This window comes from Stomoxys calcitrans, chromosome 2, assembly GCF_963082655.1.
Source record: "Stomoxys calcitrans chromosome 2, idStoCalc2.1, whole genome shotgun sequence".
Classification (NCBI taxonomy): Eukaryota; Metazoa; Arthropoda; class Insecta; order Diptera; family Muscidae; genus Stomoxys; species Stomoxys calcitrans.
The window spans coordinates 45756887-45769384 of record NC_081553.1 but is presented as its reverse complement, the minus strand read 5'-3'; the positions used below and the strand labels follow the sequence as shown (position 1 = coordinate 45769384).

Here is a 12498-nt window from a genome sequence, read left to right as displayed (position 1 = left end):
AAAAAGTATCAAGCACAGAACGATAAAAATATTTCTGCAAATCCATTAAAAGCGCATTCAACCTGAATATCAAATGACACTATGATCGTGGAGATATGTATTTATGACTGACTGCCTGGTATACTCCAAACCAAGGTATGAGTAAGAGTAGACTTGTGGGACTATTGCTTGACAGCAGATTTGTTTTTGTTTTTTTTTTTTTTGTGATTTTTCCTGCTTTTGAAAATGATTAGAATTTCATAATACATAGGAGTTTAAAAAGTAAATGGGAGGTTTTTTTTGTTTTCTTTTTTTTTTTGGTTTTTGTTAAAGGAAAACGTCACTACCTACTTGTCATAATAGAAACAAAAGCAGAACTTATTCAAATAAAACAAAACATATTCATTGTTAAAAATTCAAATTTAAATGAATGGAAGTTGAAAATATGTCAACATTGTACAAAAATCAAATATGGACAGTTTATTGTATTGTCCTTAACTATCAGTTATTGCAAGAGTCCGGAATTTTATCCAAAATGGAAATTTTCTTACCAACTAATTTGGAAAATGCATATTTTCTAGAGGAATTGGAATTTCCAATTCAATACAAGAAGTCGAAAAAAAAAACAAATAAAAAGGGGTTAAGTTCGGCCGGGCCGAACTTTGGATACCCACAACCTCGGGTATATAAGTAAACCACCTTTCGCCAAAATTCTGTGAAAAATGCATACCTTATGCCCCATGGCAGCTATATGGAAATATGATCCGATTTGGACCAAATACTTATAAGTACAAATCATTGTTCAATTATGTATAACAAAATATTGGTCTTTTTAGTAGCTGTATCTAAAAATAAACCGATCTGAACCATATACAACATGGATGCCGAAAAGACTAATATAAGCGAATGTGTCAAATTTTAGTTAAATCGGATTATAAATGCGTCTCTCCTTGGGGCCAAGACTTTAAATCGAGATATCGGTCTATATGACAGCTATATCCAAATCTGGACCAATCTGAGCAAAATTGAAGAAGGATGTCGAAGGGCCAAATATAACTCACTGTCCCAAATTGCGGCGACATGGGATAATAAATGCCCTGTTTCTGGCCCCAAAACCTAAAACCGAGAGATCGGTCTATATGGCAGCTATATCCAAATCTTGACCGATCTGTGCCATAATGAAGAGCTATGTCAAGCGGTTTAACCTAACTCAATGTCCCAAATCTCGGCTACATCGGACAATAAATGCGCCATTTATGGGCCTAAGATTCTAAGTCGGAGGATCGGTCTATATGACAGCTATATCCAAATCTGGACTGATCTGTGCCAAATTAACAAAAGATGATGAAAGGCCTAACACAACTCACTGTCTCAAATTTCAGCAAAATCGGATAATAAATGTGGCCTTTATGGGCCTAAGACCCTAAATCTGAGGATCGGTCTATATGGCAGCTATATCCAAATCTGGACCGATCTGGGCCAAATTGACAAAGGATGTCGAAGGGCCTAACACAACTCTATGTCCCAAATTTCGGCGACATCGGACAATAAATAAGCATATTATTGGCCCAAAACCATAAATCAAGAAATCGGTCTATATGGCAGCTATATCCAAATCTGGACCGATCTGTGCTAAATTGACAAAAGATGTCGAAAGGCCTACCACAACTCACTCTCTCAAATTTCAGCAAAATCGGATAATAAATGTGGCCTTTATGGGCCTAAGACCCTAAATCTGAACATCGGTCTATATGCCAGCTATATCCAAATCTGGACTGATCTAGGCCAAACTGACGAAAGATATCGAGGAGCCTAACATAACACACTGTCCCAAATTTCAGCAAAATCGGATATTAAATGTGGCTTTTATGGGCCTAAGACCCTAAATCGGAGGATCGATCTATATGGCAGCTATATCCAAATCTGGACCGATCTGTGCCAAATTGACAAAAGATGTCGAAAGGCCTAACACAACTCACTGTCTCAAATTTCAGCAAAATCAGATAATAAATGTGGCCTTTATGGGCCTAAAACCCTAAATCTGAGGATCGGTCTATATGGCAGCTATATCCAAATCTGGACCGATTTGGGCCAAATTGACAAAAGATGTCGAAGGGCCTAGCACAACTCACTGTTCCATATTTCAGCAAAATCGGATAATAAATGTGGCTTTTATGGGCCAAAGACCCTAAATCGGCCGATCGGTCTATATGGGGGCAATATCAAGATATAGTCCGATATAGCCCATCTTCGAACTCAACCTGCTACAATCCATAAAGTATATATATTCTTGATCGTCATGTCATTTTAAGTCGATCTAGCCATGTCCGTCCGTCTGTCCGTCCGTCCGTCTGTATGTCGAAAGCACGCTAACTTTCGAAGGAAAGGCTAGCCGCTTGAAATTTTGCACAAATACTTTTTATTGGTGTAAGTCTGTTGGTATTGTAAATGGGCTATGTTTTGATATAGCTGCCATATAAACCGATCTGGGACTTCTTGAACCTCTAGAGGGCGCAATTCTTATTCCAATTTATTGAAATTTTGTACGTAGTGTTTTGGTAGCACTTCCAACAACTACGCTAAGTATGGTTTAAGTCGGTTCATGTTTTTATATCGCTGTCATATAAACCGATCTTGGGTCGTGACTTCTTGAGCCTCCAGAGGGCGCAATTCTCGTCCGATTTAACAGAAATTTTGTACGTAGTGTTGTGGAAACACTTCCAACAACTACGCTAAATATGGTTTAAGTCGGTATGTGTTTTTATATAGCTGCTATATAATCCGATCTTGGGTCTCGACTTTTTGAGCCTCTAGAGGGCGCAATTCTTATCCGATTTAACTGAAATTTTGCACGTAGTGTTTCCGTAGCACTTCCAACAACTACGCTAAGTATGGTTTAAAGCGGTCCATGTTTTGATATAGCTGCCATATAAACCGATCTTCGGTCTTGAATTCTTGAGCCTTTAGAGCGCGTAATTCTCGTCCAATTTAAGACAAATTTTGCACGCAGTGTTTTGGAATCACTTCCAACAATTGTGCTAAGTAAGATTTAAATCGGTTCATAATCTGGTATAGCTGTCATATAAACCGATCTTGCATCTTCACTTCTTAAGCCAATATAGCGCGCAATTCTCATCCGATTTAGCTGAAATTTTGCATGAGATGTTTTGTTATAACTTCCAATAGCTGTGCTAAGTATGGCTTAAATCGGTATAGAACTTGATATAGCTGCCATATAAACAGTTCTGGGATCTTGACTTCTCGATCTTAACCAACACGCAGGGGATGTCCCCTACAAATGCAGTGCATTGCGTTGGCAATTAGGAATGTTAAAGGTTGGAGGGGGAAAAGAGGGAGTAGTTTTTATTGATATTAGTCTCAAATTTCTGAACGTCAATGTCGGTGGGAAGGACATTAGCTGGAAGTCGATTCCACATACGAACGGTTAGGCCGAAAAATGAATTTTCTCGGTAATGCATGATTCGGTCGACTGGCTAATCAATTACAAACGGGTATGAGTTCCTGGCAAGTCTTGTATCCCTGGTGAACATCCTAACATCAGGGATAAGAAGACGAATATCCCTGGAACACACGCCATGAAAATAACGATAGAGCAATACAACGCTACCCACATTTCGATGATGTTCAAGGGAAGCAATAGAGTTGGATACCCTACTGTCCCCAATCAACACCATCGCTGTCCGTTGAACCCGGTCAAGTAGCTCCAAGGATGTTTTGGAGCTTCTGTCCAATAATGAGAGTTATATTCCATCCTCGGCCTAAAGTAGGTAGTATAGATATTGAGAAGATCGGAAAAGGTGAAATATTTCTTGCACCGCTTAAGAAAGCCCAAATACTTGAATGCTTCTTTCGACACTTCGTATACGTGTTTTGACCAACGGACGTCATATTGTAACTTCATGCCCAGAACATCAAGAGTATCTGACTGCTAAACATCTATACCATTGATAGATATCGACGATTGAAGTGGGTCGGTGAATCGATTGTGAGACAAGAAACAGCACTGCGTCTTCTGTGCGTTAAAGTCTACTCTGTTCATTCTACCTCACTCGGAAAATGCTAACATATCCTGGGAGAGCTTCTCATCCATAATGCGCCTCCTGTCCATAATTTCTTGAGGACTGGGCCTATGGTCGAATAAATATGAATGACACAGACTACTGTCATCGGTTCATCACGCGCTTCTTCAACGACGTAGCTCATTTTTGGCTCAATGGGTACGTAAATAAACAGAATTGTCGATATTGGAGTGATGCATCCAGAAAAAGTCACAGTTTGGTACGATTTATGTTCTGGTGGCATCATTGGACCATACTTCTTTAAAGATGATGCGAATCGTAACGTATCTGTGAATGGTGAGTGCTACCGTGATGTGATATCCAACTTTCTTTGCCGAAAATGCAAGAGCTTGACTTGCATGACGGTGCCACATGCCACACAGCACGCGAAACAATGGACTTATTGAGAGGCGAGTTCTGTGAATATTTTGTTTTACGTTTGGGACCGGTCAATGGGTCGCTTAGATCTTGCGATTTAACGCCATTATGCCGATGACCTTGCAATTGCGGTTAAGGTTTCCCCTAACCAAGCACTCTAAGAGATATAATTCAGGATGCTCTATGTTGTGTGGGTTACCGAAAGTGGTCTAGGTGTAAATCCGTACAAGACAGAAGTAGTTCTTTTCAGCAGGAGATACATGTTGGATACAGTAGCACCTGTCTCCTTGGGAGGAGAGAATGTTCGATTTACAGTAAGCGCAAAATATCTGGGTGTTTTGCTGGACAGGAAATTGAATTTTTGCTATGGTCAAGAAAGGCAACTCTTACCCTATACACCTGTGAAAGAGCCATTGGCAAAAATTGGGGGCTAAGACCGAGCGTCGTGCATTGGGTATATATTGCAGTTGTCAGACATAAAATTCTATATGGTATTGTGGTCTGGTGGACGTCACACCTGCTGTTCAATACTCAACCGGATACAACGTATGGCTTGTTTGTGCATCACAGCCGCAACGAGGAGAACACCATCTGATGCACTGAACTTAATGCTACATCTAATGCATCTGGACATTGTGGCTAAACAAATTGCAGCGACCACTGCCGTGAGGCTAAGAGAGCTTTCTCTTTGGACATGTGGCGGCTACGGACACTGTGTTATACTTCATACAATGTCCAATGTTCCAGGCAGTGTGGATTACATCCTACCTGAGCCGATTTTGATAAGAAGTTCTGTACCACCATTCCTGATAGAACTGATTGGAATAACGATATCCCTGGTAAAAGAAGTCACATAGACTTCTATACGGATCGTTCCAATCTGGAACTGGTCACATCGAAAAGGTTACCGGACCATTGCAGTGTGTATCAAACGGATATCCTTGTAATTAGGGAAGTGGTTGAAAGATATTGAGATATCCCATGGAATTGTAAAGCGGACAAGCTTGCGAGACTAGGAACTACCCTACACATTCCAGGGTAACTGGATTCTGTGGGTATGTCTCAAGCGACATATCCGCTATGTTTTCAGGACCAGGCCCAAAGGATAACGAATGATAGGTAGTCACAAAGAGGGGGCTGCGAGCATTCCAAAACTATGCTTCAATTGACGCCTTGGAAGACAATATTGAAGCATTTATTCGTGAGATACCAGTCGAAATGTTGTGCTGACCTTATATCAAAAGTTTATCATGATATCCTCGATGACTGGGTTAATTATAGTGGTGATTGATCCGCACAATATTTGGTCCACCCCTACTATGATATAACAATGGATTTAAAATATTCTGTATCTTTAGCGCACTGACATCATGGCTTAGCAAATCTGTTGGTTGAGTAGAATACCAAAAATCTCTTACGCTCTACTTAAGTCTTAACTTAGTTCTTCCAGGTTAACCCAGAATCTTTTTTTGTCCCATTTTAGACTTGATTCACATTCAAATAAATATAAACCATTAAATCATATTTGAGTATGTCTTGTTTATTCTCCACTTAGTGTACCTATCTTAATTCTGGTCAGTGTACCTACAACCATGTAAAGAATGAGGTAAAAAACTGCTACTACCACTCAACTACCATCGAATGTGTGTCACTAGGCTTGAGTGCTTTTGATATCCGCCTATTTGTGTGCCTGCCCATACCTTTGTGCACATTACAGACAAACGAACAAAAAATCAATGTTTGTATAAAAAATCATTTAAATTTTAGAGGCATAACTACCAGAATATGCTAATTAGCATAACGGCAAATGGGAAGGTGTTCATGTACATTGTCTGTGAGAGAATACGAAAACATGGACAAATAAAAGCGAAAACACGAAGAAAGTTGTAAAAGAACAAGAATGCCAAAGAAGACGAAACAAAATGTTTTTATTCTTTAAAATTGGAATTCATGGAATTTTTTCACATACATCTTATTGATCCAGGTCGTTGGGGATTGCAAATGGGCAATATTGGTTCAGATTTGGATATAGCTCCCACTAAACCGTTCTCCCGATTTGACTTCCTGAGCACCAGGGAGCCGAAATTGTTATCCGAATGGGATAAAATTTTGCGTGTAGTGTTCTGTTACGACTTCCAGTAACCGTGAGTAGTATGCTTGAAATCGGTCCATAACCTGATATAGCTCCCATATAAACCACAATGTCCGATTTGGCTACAATTTTGCATGTATGGTTCTACTACGACTCCCAACAACTGTGCAAAGTACGTGTGAAATCTTTGCTCGGTTCATAGAAGTTTTAATTATATCTACCACCATTGGATGGGGGTATACTATGCAAGTCATTCCGTTTGTAACACCTCGAAATATTCGTCGTTTATATATTCTTCATCGTCTCGACGTGTTTAGTCGATCTAGCCATGGCCGTCCATCTGTTGTTTGTCTGTCCGTCAGTGGATTTCATGGTAACTTTCGAAGGAGTCAAACTAGGCGCTTGAAATTAGGTCTGTTGGGATTGTAAATGGGCCAAATCAGTCCAGTTTTTGGTATAGCTGCCATTTAAACCGATATCAGATCATGATTTCTTAAGCCTCTAGAGGACGAAATTCCTATTCGATTTGGCTGAAAATTTGCAGCAAGTGTTTTACTTTGACTTTCAACAAATGTGTCAAGTACGATCGAAGTCGGTCTATAACCTGAATTTTTAAGGCTGTTGAAATCCACAAGTTTTGTTTTATCATAAGAAAATCTTACAAGATTCTATTCGATAATTCAATAGGTATGCAAAATTAAAGTCTGACTAGATTTTGGAGATAACTTCTATATATTAAAGTAACGTCTCAACATTTTTTCCACATTCTATCACTTGCCTCACCGATTTTGCATAAGATAGCTCATAGTCCTCTGTGCCCCGTTATGACACCAAAAGCTATACTGACCCCCTGCTTACTTCCTTTCCGAAATAGACTCGTCTTTTCGCGATCTGGATCTCCCCATAAGATTTTCGCCGTCCTAGCGACAGTTTCGTTGTTCCACAGTGTTACATGAGCGTTCGTTGCCTACGCCCTAAACACGGACTGCTCCGACCCGAAAGGCTTCGGGATAACCAAGTATATTGACGGCAGTCCTCTAGCCTTCACCGCCAATTCGTCTGCTTTCTCATTCCCAGCTACTCCGCTAAGGCCCGGCACCCAAACGATGCGGATTTTGCCATCCTCAGAGAAGACGTTAATCTCCTTCTTACACTGCCAGACTGTTTGACCTTACCTTTCAGGTTGTTTTTGCCCTTATGGTCATTTTACTGTCCGTAAAGGTCCATACTCGACGTCCTAGCATTCACGTTTTCAGTGGTGGTGTCCTTCTGTCTCTCCGTTTAAATCATGCTTCAGTCTTTAAAAATTGAGATATTGAGCTGAAACTTTGCTCGGATTCTTTTTTTGTCCATAAGTAGGTCAAGTTCGAAGATGTGCTACATCGGAGTATATCTTGGTATAGCCCCTCATATAGACCGATCCGTCGATTTAGGACCTTAGGCCCATAAAAGCCACATTTATTATCCCAATTCGCTGAAATTTGAGACAAAGAGTTGTGTTACGCCATCATTCTTCAATTTGGCCCTGATCAGTCCAAATTTGGATATAGCTGTTATATAGAAAGATCTCTCGATTTAAGGTTTTGGGCTCATAAAAGGCACATTTATTGTCCGATTTTGATGAAATTTGGGACAGTGAGTTGCGTTAGGCTCTTCGACATCTTTCTGCATTATGGCTGAGATCGGTCCAAATTTGGTTATGGCTGCCATATAGACCGATCCGCCGATTTAGGGTCTTAGGCCCATACAATCCACATTTATTATCCGATTTTGTTGAAATTGGGGACAGTGAGTTTTCTTAGGCCCTTCGACATCTTTCTTCGATTTGGCTCTGATCGGTTCAGATTTGAATATAGCTGCCACATAGACCGATCCGCCGATTTAAGGTTTTGGGCACATAAAAAGCGAAGTTATTGTCCGATGTTGCTGAAATTTGGGGACAGTGAAGTGTGTTAGGCCCTACGTCTTTTTTTTTTCAATTTGGCCGACAGCGGTTCAGATTTCGATATAGCTGCCATATAGACCGATCTCTCGATTTAAGGCTTTGGGCCAATAAAAGGCGCATTTATTGTCCGATTTCGCTAAAATTTGGGACAGTGAGTTGCGTTGGACCCTTCGACATTCTTCTTCAAATTGGCTCAGATCGGTATAGATTTGAATATAGCTGCCATATAAACCGATCTTTAAATCGCTAAAATTTTGCCTTTAAAGAAAATTTTAGTGATATTTCTAAGAAATATCCTAGAAAAGTTTTGTTGAAGCAGAAAATTTTATTGAAATTTTAATGTAGAAAGTTTTATATAAATTTCGCTTGTAGGGAAACTTTGAATAAACATTTACTTTAAGAGAAATTTTTATTGAAGTTTTATTTTTATATCCTCCACCATAGGATGGGGGTACACTAATTTCGTCATTCTGTTTTCAACACCTCGAAATATGCATCTTAGACTCCATAAAGTGTATATATTCTTGATCGTCATGTCATTTTAAGTCGATCTAGCCATGTCCGTCCGTCTGTCTGTCGAAAGCACGATAACTTCGGAAGGAGTAAAGCTAACCGCTTGAAATTTTGCACAAATACTTCTTATTAGTGTAGGTCAGTTGGCATTGTAAATGGGCCATATCGGTTCATGTTGTGATGTAGCTGCCATATAAACCAATCTTGGGTGTTGACTTCTTGAGTCTCTAGAGGGCGCAATTCTGGTCCGATTTGACTGAAATTTTGCACGTGATGTTTTGGTATCACTTCCAACAATTGCGCCAAGTATGGTTTAAATCGGTCCATAACCTAATATTGCTGCCATATAAACCGTTGTTGGGTCTTGATTTCTTGAGCCTCTAGAGGCAATTCTTTTCCGATTGGAATGAAAATTTGCACAACGTGTTCTATTATGATATCCAACAACTGCGTCAATTATGGATCAAATTGGTTCATAACCTGATATAGGTGTCATACAAACAGATCTGGGGACTTGACATCTTAAGCGTCTAGAGGGCGCAATTCCTATCCGATTTTGTTGAAATTTTGCATGACGTATTTTATTCATACTTTCAACAACTGTTTTAAATAAGGTTCAAATCGGTTCATAACCTGATCCAGCTGTCATATTGGGTTGCCCAAAAAGTAAATGCGGATTTTTTAAAAGAAAGTAAATGCATTTTTAATAAAGCTTAGAATGAACTTTAATCAAATATACTTTTTTACACTTTTTTTCTAAAGCAAGTTAAAAGTAACAGCTGATAACTGACAGAAGAAAGAATGCAATTGCAGAGTCACAAGCTGTGAAAAAATTTGTCAACACCGACTATATGAAAAATCCGCAATGGGCAACCCAATATAAAGCGATATTGGGTCTTGGCTTCTTGGGCCTCTAAAGGTCGCAATTGTTATCCGATTTGCCTCTCATGCCCATCAACATACGTGTTTATTATGGTCTGAATCGGTCTGTAGCCCGATACAGCTCCCATATATATCGATCTATTTTATTTTACTTCTTGAGCAGAACACTGATTTTGGTAATAAAATTCAATGATTTGCAAGCGTTGTTCGTTAGTAAGTCTATTCATGATGAAATGTCAAAGCATACTGAGCATCTTTCTCTTTGACACCATGTCTGAAATCCCACGTGATCTGTCAAATACTAATGCATGAAAATCCTAACCTCAAAAAAATCACCCTTTATAAACTTTATGCATGATTACGTTGAAATTTTGTCTATAGGGGAAATTTTCTAAAATTGTTTATACTACAGACAATTTTATTGAAATTTGTACTTAAAGAACATTAGCTTCATTATTTGAGAAAATTTCAAAAAAATTTAGTTATGAGAGAACACTTATTCAAGTTTTGGCTTGAAAGGAAAATTTGTTAAAATTTTGTCTTTAGAGAAAATTTTATAATTTTTTTGTTTTTTAGAGAAGGTTTGAAATTTTTTTTTAATTTGTCCTGAGAGAATAAATAAATTTACTCAATATATAAAAAAATACATTAAATTTAGTCTTTAGAAAAAATGTCTCTCAAGTTTTATCTTATAAGAAAGTTCATTGATATATTGCCTTCAGAGAAAAATTTAAAAAGCTTTTGGTGTACAATTTGCAAATAATGCATGAAGCAAATACATGTTAGTATTCCATGGAGTTACCAAAAATATGCCTATATGGAATTTTTAATGAGATTTTTCACGATTTAATTCCTTGCAGACACATGTCAAAAAATGTCAGAATTCGCAAAAATAACGCCAGTTGCAATTTTTGAAAAGGAGGCAAACCGAGTCGAGCAACACTCAATTCTCAAGACACGTTTTGTGAGCTAAGGCAATGTAAGAATTTTAATTGTAACCATTTGTAGCAAAAAGCCTACAACAAAGTTGTTGTCTTTCCGCAAAAGCATAAATGCACACATTCGCATTAAACTTACCTTAAAATCATGTTGTTAAAATAAAATCTGCTGCAAGTGGCAATTGTGCTGTTAATGACTTTAATTTTGACAATAACGTAGCTACAGTTGGTAACAAATCTTGGCTGTTGTTGTAGCTCACAAAAAAGCTGCTGTAGTTGTTGTCGCTGTTACAGTTTTTTCGAGTACTTCACAAGAAGGAAATACAAAAACACCAAAGGAAATATTTTTAATCCAATTATGGCATCAATGAAATGAATTAGATTGCTCTGTGTATGCTTCTGGCAAATGTGTATGTTTTTGTAGGTTTTTTCTTTTCTATAGTAGATGTACTGCTTACTAATTAACACTAAGATTGGCTGCGGAGTGTATGACTTTAATGCCACCGCAAGATAATAAACAAAAAAAATCGCGCTCACACACACACACAAACACTCGGAGCGGATAAAACCACAAAACGAAATGGCCTTAATTACGCAAAGAAACGTTAAAGTACGTTAATCATATGATTTTTGTCGTATTATTTGCAATATTTGTTGGTCTCCCGCCGCCACATGTATGGAGAGCGAGAATATGCACTTTGAAAAGTTTGTGTCTTAAGTCTTTTGTTTACATCAGTCAGCTACTAGTCTGTGTCCGGTATGACAATACACACAAACTATAGTACACACACACACACACAAACACTCATAGGTGGAAGCCAAGAACCTATTGTTATTGTTGTTTTTTCTTTTGTTCTTGTTATTCTTGTTGTTGTTGTTGTTTTCTATTTACCCCCACCAACAAATGCTTGTCATCAATATGGCATGTGAAAACAAAATATTATGTGTGATGATTTGTTTCTTCTTTTCTTAGCTTCTTCTTTAGAATTTGAATTAAATTGTTTATTACTTTCTTCCGCCTAACTTTCCCCGTATGAATTGTAGTTAATTTTTTTTTTTGAGGTTGGAATTGTGCGTAGCAGCAGTACAGCAACAATGCTTTGGCCGTTTTTTTTTTTATTCGTTATAATTCAATTAAGATATTCTTCTTTAAGACATCTTCATTTTAACTTCACGGCCATATGATTCTCTTAGCATTTCACTGTGATTATGTTGTTGGGGTTGTTTCACTTCAATTCACTAGAAAATCACTTCTTTTCGTTGGGTGTTTTTATTTTCTTTTACCAAAATACACAAGAAAATAAACAGCTTGAACCGTTATCCGCGCTTTACAACCTTTACGTTGTATGTCCCACAATTAACTGATTACTTTGGCCAATTGCTGGTGAAGAAAATCCAAAAAACACCGATATGGAATACAATCCGCCATACAAATCTGGCAGGTAAGCACTGACACTCCAGCGATGTACACACGGGCAGACTTGAACGCAAACAAATGCTCAGACCGTTACGAGTGGGGCGAGTATGCGCGCGCTCCTTCACTTGTGCAGACAGCGTCACCGAAACGTGTTCACTTTTAACTGCCATCGCAGTTTGCCTTAGCCAAAAAGCTGTTAACAGCGCCTTCGTTTGTTGTCATTGTCGCCTTAAGCGTTAACGTTAACGCTTTCGTCTGTTTGAGCGTCATTTACT

At 38.4% G+C, this 12498-nt stretch overlaps 1 protein-coding gene across 1 annotated transcript in view; it reads right to left on the bottom strand.

Annotated features, from left to right (window-relative positions):
• Positions 1 to 12281, bottom strand: part of LOC106092565 (peroxidase) — a 198966-nt gene extending 186685 nt beyond the window's left edge. The window contains exon 1 of the mRNA XM_059363023.1: positions 10946 to 12281. Coding sequence (XP_059219006.1) covers positions 10946 to 10956 — 11 coding nt within the window. The 5' untranslated portion in view covers positions 10957 to 12281. The remainder of the gene's footprint in view (positions 1 to 10945) is intronic.
• Between the last annotated feature and the right edge of the window lie 217 nt (positions 12282 to 12498).